This window comes from Pieris brassicae, chromosome 1 (assembly GCF_905147105.1).
Source record: "Pieris brassicae chromosome 1, ilPieBrab1.1, whole genome shotgun sequence".
NCBI classification, from domain to species: domain Eukaryota; kingdom Metazoa; phylum Arthropoda; class Insecta; order Lepidoptera; family Pieridae; genus Pieris; species Pieris brassicae.
Genome location: NC_059665.1, coordinates 14,733,382 through 14,751,739, shown reverse-complemented (window position 1 = coordinate 14,751,739; position 18,358 = coordinate 14,733,382). Strand labels below are relative to the sequence as shown.

The 18,358-nt window shown below is 31.2% G+C and overlaps 1 protein-coding gene across 1 annotated transcript; it reads right to left on the bottom strand.

Moving 5' to 3' along the window:
* Nucleotides 1-2,657: 2,657 nt before the first annotated feature.
* On the bottom strand, nt 2,658-13,611 carry LOC123720795 (zinc finger protein 628-like). Its single transcript, XM_045677561.1, has 16 exons — nt 13,490-13,611; nt 13,319-13,409; nt 12,339-12,509; nt 11,850-11,958; nt 11,234-11,359; nt 9,959-10,122; nt 8,851-8,962; nt 8,531-8,640; nt 8,272-8,366; nt 7,346-7,571; nt 6,818-6,889; nt 6,286-6,439; nt 5,163-5,306; nt 4,282-4,386; nt 3,442-3,515; nt 2,658-2,678 (listed from the first exon to the last, which is right to left on the bottom strand). Exons 1-16 carry the CDS (start codon nt 13,552-13,554, stop codon nt 2,658-2,660), a joined length of 1,839 nt encoding a protein of 612 aa, XP_045533517.1. The 5' UTR covers nt 13,555-13,611.
* Nucleotides 13,612-18,358: the final 4,747 nt, after the last annotated feature.

The following is an 18,358-nucleotide window of genomic DNA, read 5'->3' as shown; positions in this document are numbered from 1 at the left end:
TCAATACAATTTCGTAAGTATATCGACCATTTTAAATTTCACTACGAAATAAACATATAACAAACCAGAAGTAAAATATACGTCTTTATAATATAATATAAGATAGAAATGATTATTATACTTTACTGTTCTATATAATAAGAGTATATAATAAAATATTTCCCTGACGGCTTTACATGTTTTTAAACTCAAACACTACTTACCTAAAAGGCCTACAATATTAAGTTAGTTCTCTTTGTCTAAAAAATGACTTACAAAGCATCCCATAAAAAGCAATATTCCCACAAAAGAACACATCGATAACAATAAAATTATTCCATTACGTATGAAATATTATATTATGTCGGCACGCGACTTTTAATAGCTTAATATGTGTATTAACGGACAATGGAAATAAAAAGTGCGAGTGGGTGACATTGATATCATAATCAAAATATGAAATGATATTGGGGTCCCTATAGGCCGTGTTTGTTTTTAAACGATAGTTTGTTTATTAATTAGATTGTTGAGAGTGATAATAATAATATACTTATGATCATTTGTATATCATTGATTTTGATAAATTTTTGTTGCAGATTTTATTTGCAGTTCACGGAACTTTTTCAGTCCAAAGGAACTATTAATACTGTCTAAAAAATTATAGGTGTAGTAGATCACAGCTGATTATTTGAAGTGCATATTGCATTCAAGATAAATAATGATATTCTATAATTATGTACGAAATCTGTTATTAAGTTCGTTGCACTCACTCGGATCTACCTATATATTTGGTTCATGACATAAAAGATCTACCTCCCCGATTAAAGTGTGTAAAGAAAGAAAATATATTAGAATTCCATTTTGGAATATTGCGTGGCCCGAATATTAGAAATTTCTCATTCCTCAAACCTTTGAAGTAACAAAAGATTCATTATACGTCCGCACCAGCCGCCACTTCTGCAATCGAACGAAATAAAAATTCGATAAAAAACGCAGCCGACACGTGCCATAGCATTATTCGATAACCGTCGGGGGCGGTATTTAGACCATTGAGGATAACCCTAATTTTATATTACCACCACAGACTTATTCACAACTGTATTCCTCTGAAAATAGAATCTTTTTTGCAACGCCCTCTAACGGTAGAGACGTATTAAAACGGTCACATTTGCAGTAAACCGTATGTCCGTGCATTAAGGTAGGTTTTAGGGTGTTACCGCTTTAAGTTTATGACAATAGGGCTACAAGATTTTCTATTTATTGGTGGGAAAGTCCGCGTGTCAGAACTAACACCAGTTTTAATATTTTCTATCACGTGCCGGCCACGCGTGAGCCTTTGGTAAAAAACTGAACGTATAATTCGCATTTTATTGTCACATTCTTGTTATATCGCGTTATATTTTTTGTGGTTAATGGTTGGTCATTACCAAATTGACTGATTTCAAATAGGCCCGACGATGCGTTGCAATACAATTATAAATTTTGTTAAACGAATGTGAATCCTTTGAATTGTAAAACGTAGGCAATATTTAACATTAGACGGTATTGTGTTGGTTCTTGGCAAGTAGAACAGGCCTTTTGAACTGGAAAATTATTATTTTTATACGAAATTATCTTCCGTCTAAAAGTCACCACGTATAAGTACTGATAAAAAAAATATTTGTAATAAATTACTCCTGTGGATGTTGCACAAAGAACATTACGTAACATTTAAAACTTTCAATTATTTAATTTAAGTAAACCAGGAATTTAAAATAATATATAATAGAAAATTTATTAAACTATTATTTATTTTACTATATAACATAATTCGTTAGTATGCGATGTATAGCGCCATCTTTATTTATTATAAACAAACATGCATTTTGAAAATGCATAAAATTTGATTGTGTTAATGCTGATGTTGATTAAGACCTTGTTTATTCTGGATAAACATCTAATTATATATAGTTTTTATATTATATGATTTAAACAAACTAAATAGGTAGGCATTTTTTACATGTATCGTTCCCAATACTTCGTAAAACGACAAATGCTTAGAGCCACAACGATAATAATACCATCAGATAATTGTACTTTTTAAATATAATGCTAGTCACTCTCAACAATTAAGGAAAATTTAAACTGTAAGTTTTAAAATGTATGAAAACTGGAAAATATTGTAAATTATACATTCTAATAAGGCACAAATAACGCTACTAGCGCCATCTCTGATCCGAAGCTAGAACCACAGAACCCCAACTCAAGGGAGTATTTCCGTCCACGTGCCAATAGTATACGATATTATAACAATATAATAGACGATGACATCGCAACATCATAATACTGGATTATTTACACTGACGACAGGAAATTGCCTTTTATAGAATGGGGCGGGCTTATAAGAGATTTTTTATTTTGGCAATTATTGATAAAATTATATTTTACTCCTTACTTCATCAGAATAATTTAGGTAAAATATACACTTTTCAAATACAATTACTTTACATTTATTAAAGTTTGTACATATTGTAACGTTGCATTCCCTCAACACAACTTTCTTGACAAAACAAAGGTTAACTTTATTATAACAAGTACAACAAATAAAAATACAACCTTATAATATATTTGTATTCAAATCAAGTGCTTAATAAAACATTGTGCTTAAAATTAAAAAAAAACATGCAAACAAAAATAAATTAGGCCGTGTTTGAATGATCCTGTAACAAAAAAACAAATTGCTCACATTTAGAAACACTTAGTCTTTTGACTGTTACTTGGTAAGGTCTTCTACTCATATACTGATAAAAAGAACTGTCTATTTTCATCATAGTTAAGCGTACAATTATAATGAGCGAACGAGGACTTTAAATTAGCGGTCCATCAGCCTATAGATACTCTCAATGCCCGAGGACTAGCGAGTGTTTGTTGGTTGAATTTAACACTACGCAAAAGCTGTTAAGTGTTTTATCAAAGGATTAGCGATATTGTATTGTAAAATTTAAGAATATAAAAAAGGGAAAATTATGGGATTTTAATAAAGAAACATATATTTTAGTAACAATATTAATTTTGCTGGGAAATAAAATGCACATTTTATTTTATTTCTCAGGTTTCATCAGTTAACAGACGTACAGTGTCGGCTCTAAATCCTCAAGTCGTTCGCATCATGGCTGTGCGCTAATAGTCTATGTTGTCTAGGTACAGATTTTATTTATACAATAGGTGCCAACGGGCAGGCAGCTCACGTGATCTTAAGTGACACTTCTCACGGACCTTCGCAATGGCAAAAGGCAAAACCGGCGCTGGCTTTTCAGCCTCGCTCGTACGGTGACGGAAAATATATGAAAACCAGAATGCCTTACAAACAAAAATCACCTATTAAGAGAAAAATTATCACAAAATAGATAGAGAAATCTGAGACCAAAATATGGAGGAAACGTGTTTTTTACAGTGAATACAAATGAAAATTTTAGTAATAACCTCAAATTTGGTGATAAAAATATCAGACTCATCGGACGGGGGCTGATCTATGTTCACGGTTGTTATTTGAGGACCTGGAATTATTTCTTTACATTAAAATAAACATTTCAATATTTAATTTATTCAAATAATACCTATATTATAAGTATAAGTGTTAACGTACCTACTATAAGTGTTTGTTAATGTACGGTCATTTACAAAACAATTAAGGTTTAAAATACATTTAATTTCCCGATTAGAAATGGAATGGAATTGAATGAAATAGATATAGTTAATAAATCTGTACTGACAAATAAGTTAATTACTATATCGTTAGACATAATGTTTCGGTATATAAATATTATAATGTTGTTTTATGTAGGATAATCGGTGTGTAATACTATTGCATTAGTAGTAACTGTTAAGAAAAATGACTTGGAAGTAAATAAATAATTATGATTGATATTTTTTAGGGAACAAACAACCGGGCAGGTTGCTTACATGATGTCAAGTGATACCCATGGACTCATACAGCCAGAAGGCTCGCAAGTGACAACTTTTAAAAGAATGGTCTTTTTTTGAAGGAACCTAACGGCCGCTACTCAATCCCATCAGATACTAGTAGACATTGATATTTCTAATAAAATAATTTCAATAACCGATCGATGAATTGTTTTTATATAATATCTTAGATAGATAGATAGACAGTGGCCGTGAGTCGAATTGGTTTAAAAAGTCCCTAAAAACGCTCAGTTGAATATATTTATGAAAATAATAAATTATTGGTTTTCTTCATAGTGCATACAAAACAATTTTGGCTGAAAGTCGATCCTAATGATCCTAAAAGGTAGGCACACTAACCCATAGGCATGCATGCCATAGACTCGAACAGGTCAAGTGGAATATAGTCGAGGGGTGGAGATGGAGCCGGTGGCAGCAAGGAGTACGAAGACAATATCACTGGCCCTGTAACGATTTATTAAATAAACAGTCTTTATTCATTTTACCTAGGATACTCGTTTAGAAATAAGTTAACATCTCAAAAACTAAAGGACTGATATAGATAAAATTTGGACAGTTAGTAGGTTTGAAAATACCAGCGTCAATCAATGATTTTTTATCCTGATAAAATTTATAGGAGAAATTTGCGCATGGACATACATACAAAATGTAGTGCCAAGCCTAAATCTACACCCATATATTATTTAATTCAAACAATATGAGATAGATACAAGTAAAACCTACCACTTTGAAGTTATACTTCTGTTGGCGCGTTAGGGAAAAATGATGAGAGTAAATTTTTACGATGCGCATACACAGCGTCACAAAAACCGACACCCTTAAGTTAGCTATAGTCATCATTTTAGTTTTTTCTATTGTTAGTGCCGTTTTTTCTACAAACGAAGAATACTTTTTCTAATAATAGTATTTTTTTCTTTCAAAAATTATCTTGTTACGACAAAGAAGTACAACTTCTAACGCGTGTACACTACACTACACTGTACACACTTTTTTTAAAGTCCGCTTGAAAATCTAAAGTTGACTACAACTTGTAAAGATATAGTATTTTCGTAAGTATCACACATATAATAAAAAACATAACTGATTAAAACACAATCTAATTAATTATACATAATAATAATGATGATATAACCGCAAATATTTGATAGTTTATATATAATCTTTCAAAAGTTTTATAATCGTTTGAATCCCGCTAAAACGTAGTCAATGCAAGATCTAACCTGATGATGATACATGTTGAAATCCTTCGATCTCTGAAGTAGATGGAATCTCCTGTTTTATAACAATCGTTTCATTGGCATCAACGTTTTTACTGCAGGAAGCATGGGCTTCGCTGGTGATGCAAGAAGAAGAAGGACCTTTATCTGTGAATTTCAAAACTCATTTGACACCTCAACTCGAAAGGAAATAAAATTACACGAAATAATTGCTAAAATAAACACAGTCACACATGTGTCAACGGCACATTTTCTGGCAAACGTTTTTTTAGGATGTGTGTAAGTCAAATTGATACCCGGAGGAGATTCTGGGTTTTTGAATCAAGTTGCAAAAGATTTTGCCTTTTATCCAGATTTCATAATTCATTTTTTGGAGTTGGAATGTCTCTATGTTTATTTATATTTTCTTTAAAGCAAGTAAGATACAGTGCCACATACTTTTCTTGAACGGTAAGCGTCGCTTTCATGGATATTAGTATTGCCAGTAAAAAATATTACATTATAAGGGGAATAATTTGTTTTCATGCAGGCTAACTTAAAAATTTATTGAAATGTATTAATAAATGAATGATAATAAATGTCTCAAAACTATGTATACTAGTATCTAGTTCTAGACGTGAAACGTGAAACAAATTTAGAAACAACTGATATTTGTTTGTTACTTTTACTTTTAATATGTTATATCTTTTATGATACATTGGTATCAGAACCGTTCAATAGTTAAAACTTTGCCATTGTAAATAATAATGCAAGGAATAAAAATTAATACATTTTATTTGAATTTTTATTAGATGTTGGCAGATAGCTAAATTATTTATTTTACGCATCAAGAAATTTGTCTAACAGTTCAAAATGTCGGTAGTATCAATTCCAGCCGCCGGCCAACAAATGTACGTGGCACTGAACAAAGTTAAGACTTTGTACTAAGTAGACATACCTATGTCAAAAACTTGTTTTTTAACGGGTTTCAGATTGAATTAAATGCGATAAATATGTCACCGTAAAATTGTAAATACCGTAAGTTGTAATCTATCTCGCGATCACAATCTTTCGACAGTTCACAATCGAGCGAGATAGATTACAAACTAACGGTATTTACAATTTTACGGTGACAAATATAACTTACTATCAGTAGACAGTGCACTGTGGTACGCGTGATGCGGCTCCTCAACAGCGAGATGAAGTCCACCACCAGGAGCTATTTTCGGCACCACAGTGGCAACAACCGGCACTCGGATCTGAAGAGCGCTCTCTTTCGGTACTGATTCAATTTGTATATCCTAGAACGAACCCCATGTATGAGACACGCAAAGGTAAAATGCACGAAAAAAAAAGTATGGAGGTCTCCGAGCCTTAGGACGGAGAGAACTTGTTGTGTTCCAATGTAAAATATCAATACTGTAGATTTGTATGTAGTATGGTCTACTGAAAATCAGTGTTGCTGATGACAGCAACTTTAAGGTGAGTTGGGCCCCATTTTTATTAAAGTTAATCTGTGTGAATTTATTTTCTATATATGTGTGTGTGCTTAATATAAATTTTTATGATATAGAAATTACAAATGTTCTTAAATTAGTGTTTTATATTAGCCAGTAAACAGTTTCATTTCATTTCTGTCTAAACAGTGATAAATAAATAAATGCTAGGAATTTATATACCTGCGAATCTTGATCCTTTAACACAATCTTACCACCGACTCTCAAATCTTCAGCCGTAGCGGGAACTAACATCTATAAATATTAAAATTAAAATATTAGTTAATATCGCAGCTCAGGTTAAATTGGTTCATTAAATTGAATAAGGTCCGTTTTTTAATTAAGAGATTAGAAGAGATCTGAATTCTATATATATAAACAAGATCGTGCCAATAGCTGCTATGTAATTAACATTTAAAATAAATTTACCAAATAAATAAATATTTATCAGAACACTTAAGTCAGCAAATGTAAAACATAGACTTAGAAATGGAAATAGGATTATTTTGAATATTGAAACCTTAAATAAATAGTAATGAAAAAGTATGAATTATTGTATCTAACACTGGACATTTAGGTCAGAAATCGAATGCAAAAAAGCTAATTAAATAATTCCATGCGTGAACAATATTTGTGTTACAAATGCATTTTTTAAACTAAGATTTTAGAAAACATTTTCTAGACTTTTAATCCCATATAAAAATTACAAACCTGTTTTCCCCCAAGTAGTTCCGTGTCGACCACTTTCACGAGTACTTTAACACCATTATCATCTTGGAGTAGAGCAAATGGCGTTTGTCTGGTTGCCATAGCAACGCTCATATGATACGTCTTAATTGGATCAACAATTACTCCACCACTCCAAAGACCAGAGAAACTTGTATTAAGCTGTTTAGCCGTCTCTGGGCACATTGATGAGGATACTTCACATTCGGGTCTGGTAAAGTATTAAATGTTACATATCCATAGTTTTAATTTAACTGGGCGCCAAGTTAATTTTGTTACCAAGTGACTTCATTCATAATTACGAAATTAAGAAATGCTAATCGCAGCCCATCATTGCTTTGTTGTTGAGTAAGCCCAAAACACAAGTCATAATAAATCATTGACCGAAAGTTTACTCGCGTTAGGTTTACTTTCACGTGTAACAAGATTTGCCGCCAATTCACAAAAACAAATGACAAATGAATGCAATATAAAATTGAAATTCTAAAAAAGTTTTCATTGGCAATGTTTCTAACTGGGCGGTTCTAAACGTTTTCAGTGTTACCTAGGTATAATACAATACATTTTTTATGTATATAGAATTTTAGCCAGTTTCATTTTTCATAACAATATAAAATTATAATCATGGATGTAATCTGATCCTTTTACAAATTCCGATCCAAACCAACAAAATAAATCTAACAACACACTTCATAACTTTTTTGCATGGCTGACGCACAAACCGTGCAGGCCAAGAAAGAAAAAAATATACATTTTTTACAGATTATAAATAGATTTGACGAATTATTACTTAATATATATTTTACATTTAAAAAATAGCATATGAGGAATACTTAGATAAATGTAGTCATTAAATAGAGATAGATTAGAATGATTAAAAGTCATGATAGGAAATTAATAAAAAGTCTAACCTAGGCTTAGAAGTTGGTTTAGCTATTGAAGTGGAAGGTAGCGTTTGGCAGCTAATTCTCTCAATACTAATTGTTTCCTTGTTGTCTGGATGTGCCTGGAATTAATACATAAACCGACATAACTCGCTGGTCTGCCGGAATTAATTCGATCGCCGCAGATTATTCTATAACCTACATCTTTTCTCGGAAAAAAAGACTTAAATCCAAAAGAATGTTTTTTTGTTAGACATAGATAACAATCAAAATATAAAGTACCAACCTTATTTTTGTGGCAAACTAAATTGGACTGTTGGTTGTAACCCTTCTTGCAAATATTGCATCGATATGGACGTTCGTTTGTGTGCGTGAACAAGTGATTACGCAAGTTTCCTAAAAATCAGTAAATTTCTTTAAAAAATCATTTATTTTTTCATACGTATTAAATAATAATATAAATATTAACGGTAGATATACAGGCTATAATTTATAAATATCTCCTAAATATTGTATTACTGAAGAATTGGTATTAGGAAGACGCTGGAAGATAGTTGTTTAGGCAAGTTATTGTAACGTGGGAAGGAAAGAAGGAATGGAGGAAACCTTTCTGATGGAAGCCTTTGGGACAGATGTGACAGCGATAAGGCTTCTCTTCAGAGTGGGTCTTGCGGTGGGAGATCAGAGTGGAGACGCGGTTAAACGTTTTCTTGCATACCTGGTGATAAATGCTAATTTTTACTACGACTTATACATATCAAATCATAGATCAACACAACCAAACCTTGCAATTGTAATATTTTAATCGGGTGTATTAAAAAAAACTATAATTCGTTCATTATATTATAGTACATATAAAAATAAATTGAAACAACAAGTATATATAAAAATAAAATCAAATAAGTATAGAATATAAAACGTACTATTGATTTTTATGAATAAAGATTCCTTTAATCATAGTGCAAGACATTGAAAGTATAATTATTATTATATATATACGTAACAAAAAAATTGATTTCAATATTTTCATAAATTTTACTAAACAAAATATGAATTTCTTTTTCTTGACTCCATTCAGCAAACATTTTAGGTTAGCGATAAGGCTGACTGGCATCCTTATTGTTTATTTAAGTTCTGACTAATCATTGTTATGCAATGCAATAAAGAAATTTCAGTACAGTTCATTCTTAGAGGTATGCATACGTAAGAGAGAATTATCGATTCTATTTAATTATTCTCAGTTTCGAAATTCCTTAACTTGTTCTTAATTATTATTTATTATGTAAAGCTATAATGTTTCTGTTGTTTCCTGTGAACTTGTAAACTATTGTTAATGAGTGTTTTCTCTAATGCTACAAAATGGTCTGGACCTACTGGATAGAGATGTAAAGGACGTCAAAAGAAAATGTGGACAGATGACGTTACAGTATGAGCGGGGAAAAAACTAGATGAGTGTTACTTAGACATAGAGAAATGGAGGTTTTTACAAATACAAATACAAAACTAACTATAATTTTTAGAACTTACACTAACACAAATAATACTTATACTAAGAAATGTAAACTAAACAATCATTGTATGGAATAATAAAGGTTTATTAATAATAACAATCCAAAAATGCATATCACTAGTTAGCCGTTGTATGTCTTAAGTGTATTTTGGTCAAGTGATTATTTGTATTATGAATTTAATAAATATACTAATTAGTGCAAACCTCGCAAGAATAAGGTCTCTCTGCAGAATGTATGGCGCGATGCTGGCTGAGGGTAGAAAGCTGGCGAAAGCTCTTGGAGCATTCATCGCAGTGATAATTCCTCTCGTCCGTGTGAGTCGGTAAGTGACGCATCAGGGTATATTGGTGTTGGAATTCTCGGCTACCTAGAGTTGAGTTTTAAATTATTACCCATTGAACCATAGAAAAACAGTAATAATGTTAAAAGGATCCTCTGTTACCTGAAAAGTGTGTATTGATTAATGCAAGGAGAACTTATACGCTTACTATTATATTATTTGGTCTACTATGTCTATGGTCGACTAACCTAGACCTATTATTTTATAATACTACTTACTACTGTGAGAATAAAATCGGAATAGTAAGAAACATCGCAAGCTCTGTTCAACACCACCACCAAACACACCACCAAACTAATACAAAGAATGTGCCTGAATAGATATTTTATGAAATTAATTATATTTTTTATAACTTACATAATAAAAAACCTAATACTGACCAGCAATAATTATAATATTGGAAAGAAACTAGCATTTCGAAAAGTATAGCATTTAACAAAATAACGATTCCTATCACTGCCTTATCTCATATACGACAATCACCGTCCATCCCTCTTTATCAAATACAATACACAGATATACATATATTGTATATCTCTAAATAAAATCTATAATAGAATATTTGTATATGGAGAGAAATGACAAGTTATTAGAATTATATATATTCAAAAGATTTTTTAAAATCTAATTACATTGTTAACGAGCTATTTCGTACTTTTTAAATTGTGTAACTCGACTTATTTGTTTTTTTATGATTAAGGGCGTGTATGTATTGAGTAGTGTTGGCCTAGTGGCTTCAGCGTGCGACTCTCATCCCTGAAGTCGTAGGTTTGATCCCTGGCTGTGCTCCAATGGGCTTTCTTTCTATTTGTCATTTAACTTTCGCTCGAACGGTGCAGGAAAACATCGTGAGTAAACCGGCTTGTATTCGACCCAAAACGTCGACGGCGTGCAGGCATCAGGCACAGAAGGCTGATCACCTACTTACCTGTTACTTTTGATCATGAAACAGACCTAGTAACGTTGTAGCGCCAATATATGCATATGTATTCAGTGACAGGATTCATCTATAACACTGAACCGTAAGTATAAAAGAAATAAAGTATGTCGAAAATGTCTGTAAACAAACGTAGCTTGCGTTTTGAAACTTGCCAAAGTTAAATTTCAGAAATATGCCGGAAAAGAGTTATTAACTTACAAATGCCACATTCCCATAGTTTAATAGTTCGTCCATGCGTTTTAATATATTTGACGAAGTGAAGTCTGGATCGCGGATCTTCTTTATCGATTTTACATGCGTTCTTGCCTTTTGGTCGGTCACCTACTTGAAAATTAATATTGTTATCGTACTATATATGTAATTTCAAGCTAGGCAGATTCAGTAATAGAGATTGATCAGAAATAGCGAAGACTTCTTCAAAGGTAACTTCTTCAATATTTTGAACAATAAGATTATAGTGTTCAAATTAAGGCGATTTTTATTTTAGAGTTTGATTAATCCTATCTGATAAGGAAGTAACTTTTGTAATTAGACTTCGTGTTCAAGCATAATTTAATTTAATTTATTTGATTACATAATATGTATATTATATAGGAAACCAGATTTTTATATAGTAGTAGTATAAGTAAAAATACTAGTGATTCAACATAACCACTTCCAATATCCTTTGATAAATAATTGTTTCTATCATATGAATCAAAAACTTTTTTAAAATAAATACATAAGGATAATATTACCTACATACTGAGATCATTCGTTACATGTAAAACCTCTTTTTTAAAGTAGGTTTCTTAATATTAATGGTATATGGTACCTGAACTATTGCCTGAAGTAGAAGACACTGCATTGGAGTTAGTTGATTTAGTTTTGAATATGACACCATTATTTTTCCATTCATTGCTTTCCGTGGACGTATCAGTTTCCTATAAAGTCAGTTTCTTATATTATAAAGAGATGTTCATTTGTTTTTAAATAGCAATTGTTTTGTATAGCGGAAAATAAATTACTGCGTTCAACTTCCTTGGCAGTTCGTAAAATAATGTTGTCCATGTATCAGAGAAAACTTTTAAGGCTAGTAATATCTACATATTTGTTTTTATTATTAATTGAAAATACTACGTTAATCATAATTTTTATTGATTGAATTGAATTAAGAAATTTTAACAATAGCTTTACAGAATTTGACTTTTGTACCATATAGTTTAATTTGTTATTATTTGTAGTTAATTTAAATGTATAGTAAAAGATTCCATTATGTAAGTATATCTTTAAAAGGTTTGAAAATGGTCGTAAACAAAAGCACCTTAAATTCAGTATTAAGAGCGTCATCAAGCTCTTTGCTGGACCCGGCGCCGAAAGCTGGTGAGGAAAAGAGAGAGGCGATATTGCCATCCTCTTCCGTCCATGCAAACTTGGCCTGCTGTTGCTCCAGACTTTCACAGAAACCATCGCGAAAGAAACGGCCAACATCCAACTGAAAAAATGTAAAAATTAATAAATATTATAAAAATATTTTATTTATTCACACTCGCACGCAAGAAAACAATAGTCAATGGGTTCGGTAATAAACCTAAGCTGAGTACAACGGCCATATCGCTAATAAGCGTTCTAATTCAGACAAAAGAGCAAAAAAACAGACACGCCCAAGCAGTATCTGTCCGGGATTAGGTAGCATGATATGTAGATTGACAGAAGGGTACAGCTTTATATCAGCTCTAAAGGATCTTCGGAAAAGGTATCAGAAGTAATTTCCAAGGAATGTTATGTAATGACCCTATAAATTAAAATACTCATTTAAAGCTATTCTTTTCTAAGGAATTTATAGGATAGAATAAAGTAGATGAAGGATTTGAGCACCATGCTGGAGGAAAACAGGTAACCCGAGGTATTTTCGGGAGACAAGACCTGATCAAATTTTCTTAAGCCAAACAAACTATTTGCAGGAATTCTGTTGGCGTTCCAGTTAAATATATATTTTAAACAACTAAATCTTAATTATGAACTTTCTTTCTTTTTCTTTCTTTACAATATCTAAAGTCTTCCTACCTTCAAGACTGGTTACAAGTTACAATTTATTGACGTGACAATTGTGTCAAATTCTCAAAATGTCAAATCAAAATAAAAATGCTTTTATACGACTCGGTAAGTAAAAATGCTGTTTTGAGTGTGTATTATGTTTTTTTGCATCTTAAATTAATTCAAAAATCGCAAATGATTGCTGGTATAATAAATTCTCTATAAAGCAAATTTTTGACATAGGGAAAAATTTCAAGAAATACGCACATTACTCCGACCCGAATTAAATAATACTGGCTCGGTGTTAAATCCGAAATCCTTCTTATCATACTTGTCAACTAAGCACACTTCTTGAATACTGTAAAACAAAAAATATGATTTGAAAAATAATAAAATCTACACGGCCATGCTCGAATAACTAAAAAATGAAGATCGAACCTTATAAGCTCATCATCTGGTCTCATGAAGCCATTGTCGGATTTAATTTCCTCGTCCGAAAACATTTTATTTTGTTTTTATTCAATTATTTTAGACAAAAAACCGAGCACGTCAAACTTTCCTTTTTTCAAGACGTCGTCTATTGTTCTAAATTGTTTTTTTACGTTACCCAGGAGACGAATTCCAATTTTTCGAATTACTTTTTTTTGACACGTGATCGTTGGCCAGTGACCTCCATAAAACTAAAGTCAATAAACCTATTTGACCTCTAAGAGTTGAATGATCTGGAAACCATAGACTCATAAATTAAGAATTATTACAATTACCAAGATTTGTATTATAATAGTTGCCATATAAAATAAACGGAATAAATTAATTTAGTACAGCTTAAAATTTTACTAGTACAGATTCAAAATTTTGCACAAAAACAGAAGGCAGGAACGCAAAGTAAAAGGAATAGAATATCTTTCGCTGAATATTTTTGAGTGGTTTATTATAACGTCTAAGTGCTGTGCTCATTTCGTTCCGGCCCACTCGAAGTCTCAAGCACACTCAACAAACTTAGTGTTTGCGAAGAGAAAATTAATCTTATGGATGAAAAATAAAAATATTTCCTCCTGTAATTTTTACGCTAGTTCGAACGAATGATTGCGTGTAAATTATGACGTGATATTGTAGTTATTAAATCGTATGAAGCTGTATGTAAAAGGGCGGGAAATAATGTATTTTTTGTTTTAATGTTGAAATTTGATTTTACAGATAAACATGAAGAGTCGTCACGAATCATTCATATTGTAATGAATAATATATATACATAATACGTAATAATGATATATATACATAATGAATTCATACAATTGAGGCTTGTAAATATTGAATTAATTTATATTTTTCTCTTATACAGTCAACAAGACTAGACTATCTACAGAGATCTAAATAATAATAGACTCTATATGTAATGTATGTAACGATTTTTTGAAGTTATGCTTCTTTTGGCGCGCTGTAGAAAAATGATGAAAGTAAATTTTTAAGATGCGCGCGCACGCCGTCATAAAAAACCGACCCCATGACATTAGCTATAGTCAACATTTTAGTTTTTTCTTTTATTAGTGTCGTTTTTTCTACAAAAGTAGAATAAAATTTTTGTAAAGATTTTTATCTTTTTACGCCAAAGAAATATAATTTCTAACGCGAGTACAGAAGTACACACTTGTTTTTTTTATATAATTCAAGGTCTTTTCAATATGTACATAATATTAACATTTAACAAATAATATTAAAAACAAAACAAAAAAATTGGCGGGAATTGTTGCGTTAATAATAGCGCCATCTATAGGGCAGTGAAAACAGTATAAACTCTTTATGTTTAACTCACATGCGTTACACACGCATAAAGTTTTATATAATTATCAATAGAGGGCGGTTCATTTCTGTATTTTCCCGCCATCTTTGTATTCAAGATGAAATCTCAGAGATAAGAGGCAGAGGAATGTTTATTATGCTGTTAGTTTATTCTGAAGATAACAGAGGTCACTTTATAATTTGAGCTTTATGTAAGAATAATTTTACATATTAATATTTATTGTCATATTTGGTTTTATGTCCTTTTATAAAAAAATACATGATGGTTATAGATACATATTAGTCTATGGAATAATCTATTCACAGACAATTACTATAATACAATGATTGGCGGGAAAATCTGATCTATAATAAAAAAAATTAGCAAGTAAACTTTAAATATCGTTATAATATGATACGAATTCGTTTCTTATTACACGTTTGCTTGTAGCTTTCAAAGTTGCTTCTATTTTTTAGATCGTTGACAGAATTAGTCTCAGAGATGATGACGTCACGGACATGGCCTACGTGATTCTCCTTGCGACGTGCAACTAAGGATATTTGAGTACACTGTAAGACAAAAAAATTGTATAACTTTTCGACTAAGTCAGTAAAAGATTTGATATGTGTTTACTATAAAAATATGGTCCTACAGCCCGTAGTGGGACATTTAATCATCAGTTGACAGTAAGTATTTACCTGAATTATAATGTGTGTATATTTATAGGTTATTCATTAAAATAGTTTTTCATCCTTAGTATTTCAACTTCAATATTTCTAATATCTAAAATACAGTGATGGCAGTCATTTTAAACCTCTCTTAAATGTATGCATGTGAGTGTAATAGTATCAAAGTACAAGATTTTACGTTTAGCTGACAATAATTTTGTCGCACGCACTGAAATTTTAATACGAATTCCCACAAGAAATGTGTCATGCAATAGTGTTTCTATGCTTTATAAAAATATTCCTCCTTTTCAGACTCAAGAATACATAAATCGTACATTTAAGTTTATCTGAACCAAAGAAGTGAAAGTGAAAGACCACTCGTTGCATACGAAACCATGAGGGGTACGTACCCAAAACGTTGTTTTACATTGAAAATCTAGAAAACTGATAACTACATAAGACTGAACTATTTGTGATAATTTTTGTCACACTCCACACAGCTTACTGTTCTGTACCCTGCACTCATATGTTAGCGTTATAAATCTATGTTAATAGCATGTTATTATTAGTGTGGATTTCTTTGAGAATATAATAAAAAATTGTATCACCGAAGTTCTAATGATAATAAATAAATATCATATATATATATAATAAAAAGGAATTCATTTTGTAGTTACCAACTTAAAACGTCGAACGACTAACTCGTCACTATTTTAAATAGCCAAATTTTGATGTAGTTACAATTCTACTTATTATTTAACAACACATTAAGCTACCATAAATGGGACAATTTTAAATTTACGGGCTTTATTACTGTTTATATCTTATTTCATAAGTCATTATGTCCGTTTAACATATGTTATGAGCATAGACCACTAATTTAAAAAAAAAAGTATTGCATAACGTCAACCACTAACAAGAATACGTTTTGTCATTTCGTTCCGCCATTTTCTCGCACAATCGAAGCGTCACTGATTATTGTCAATCATCTCGTTGCACGTGAGGATATTACAGCCATATTGTGCATATAATATAGTTAACAATTTATCGAGATTTTAGATTTTACGAAGGCATTTTCCACTTGTAGTATTATTGAAAAGGCCTAATCTTATTTTTTATTTTATTTTACGGACTAGTGAACGATGGAAACGCCTCCCAACTTACTTGAGACATACGACCTCCAATTGATTAAAGAAAGAGTATACTCCCTCAAAGGCATTGCTTCCACATGGGTAGTCTTAATGTCATGGAAAAAAAGTTTATAGAAAATATTTTCGCGAGTACACAACACCGATGTTTCTAGAACATTAATAAAACTATCAAGCAATTTCTGTGTGAAGTTTGACAGCGCTCAAGACGAGATTGTGAGTTGAATTCAAATCCGTATTCGTCTTCGACCTGTTCGGCCCTGTTTTACGTAAATATTTTATGCTTTAATTGTTTATGAAATATATAGATTTACGGGGGTGCACCAAAAAATTAAAAAAAAAACTTGTTTATTCTCTATTGTATATATGTATATTAATTACATTATAACAGATTTTTTAAAATTTCTAAAATTAATTTAAAAAAAGAACTCAAATGTTAATGAGATAGTGACTATTTACTTAATATATTATTTTGCTTTTTGTATTGAGAGACTTTTGTTTTAATAAAAATGTCATATTCAGAAAATTAATCATTTTAATTGACACAAATTATAATAGAAAAAAAGCTCTGAAATATAAAATCAATTAAATACAAAAATTATGTGTATATATTTTATATTACGATAATTTGCATTAAATAATTTGCAAAAATAATTAATTTGCATTTAACAGTTTCAAATAAGCAAAAAGTGATTAACAACTTCGCTCATTTAAATTTAAAGACTAATTGTAGAGGTCTTAGGGTTCCGTTCTAGTAAGCTTGCTTATTGCTAGGTTATAGTTGTTTGTAAAAAACAGGTTTGTTTATAAATATGACGTTTCGACTTATTCAGCGAGTGACAAGGTGACAGATAAGCTATGTCTAGTCTATGGAAATATTAACGCCGCTATTGGCGCGAAAGGAATTTTGCGATGGAAAATTAGAAAAAAACAGAGAGGACTTCCACCAGAAACTTGGTAAGATGTAATAAAAGGGATAGCTTGACAAAATTGGAAAATACTCGCGAGGAATAGAGAAAGATGGATGAATTTCGAGCAGGCCTTTACTCCGTTGCAGGTTGAGTACTAAGTATTTAACAATAATGACAGATAATTAAAGTAACGTATAATGTAAATGTTTTTTTTTTAATTTAAGCGCGAAAGTGATACCTATTTGCAATATTCTAAAGACTATTTGGTACGTTGGTGTTATTACTAGCTGACCGTTGACCTGGCGAACTTTATAAACGTCTAAGAGTCAATGAAAGTTGTGTTACAGATAAGCTGAAATGTATGATTTTATGAAACTAATACAATTAATACAAATATTAAGTTCTTTATTAAGGAATTAACACAAAAATGAATGTGTGAACGCACGCGTAAATAATTGACAACGAATATATGTGTACTACAAAGAACGATTCTGCGGCCGTTGTTACAGAATTTTATATTAAATAAGTACTGAGTACATTACTCGCTTCGACATATCCTTAACACGAGGAAAGGCGCACGATTGTAAGGATAACGATGCAATTAGTATGGGGACAATGGCAGAGGTTAGACTGATAATATAATTTGTCTTTAGTTCACAATACGTGTACAACACATATAAAATTGAGGGCGTAACTAATAAATAAAATTGGCCAAAGTGTAATCAAATTTAAGTGCATTACCCAAGCGAAACAAAAATATGTATTTCGAATTTTGTCAATCCTTTTGCATTACTGACATT

Coding starts and splice junctions, on each gene's coding strand:
- LOC123720795 (XM_045677561.1), bottom strand. CDS start 13,554: ATGTTTTCGGACGAGGAAATTAAATCCGACAATGGCTTCATGAGACCA. Junction 6,890..7,345: donor AACTACTTGGGGGAAAACAG/GTTTGTAATTTT, acceptor TAATATTTATAG/ATGTTAGTTCCCGCTACGGC. Junction 3,516..4,281: donor TATGGCATGCATGCCTATGG/GTTAGTGTGCCT, acceptor AAATAATTCCAG/GTCCTCAAATAACAACCGTG.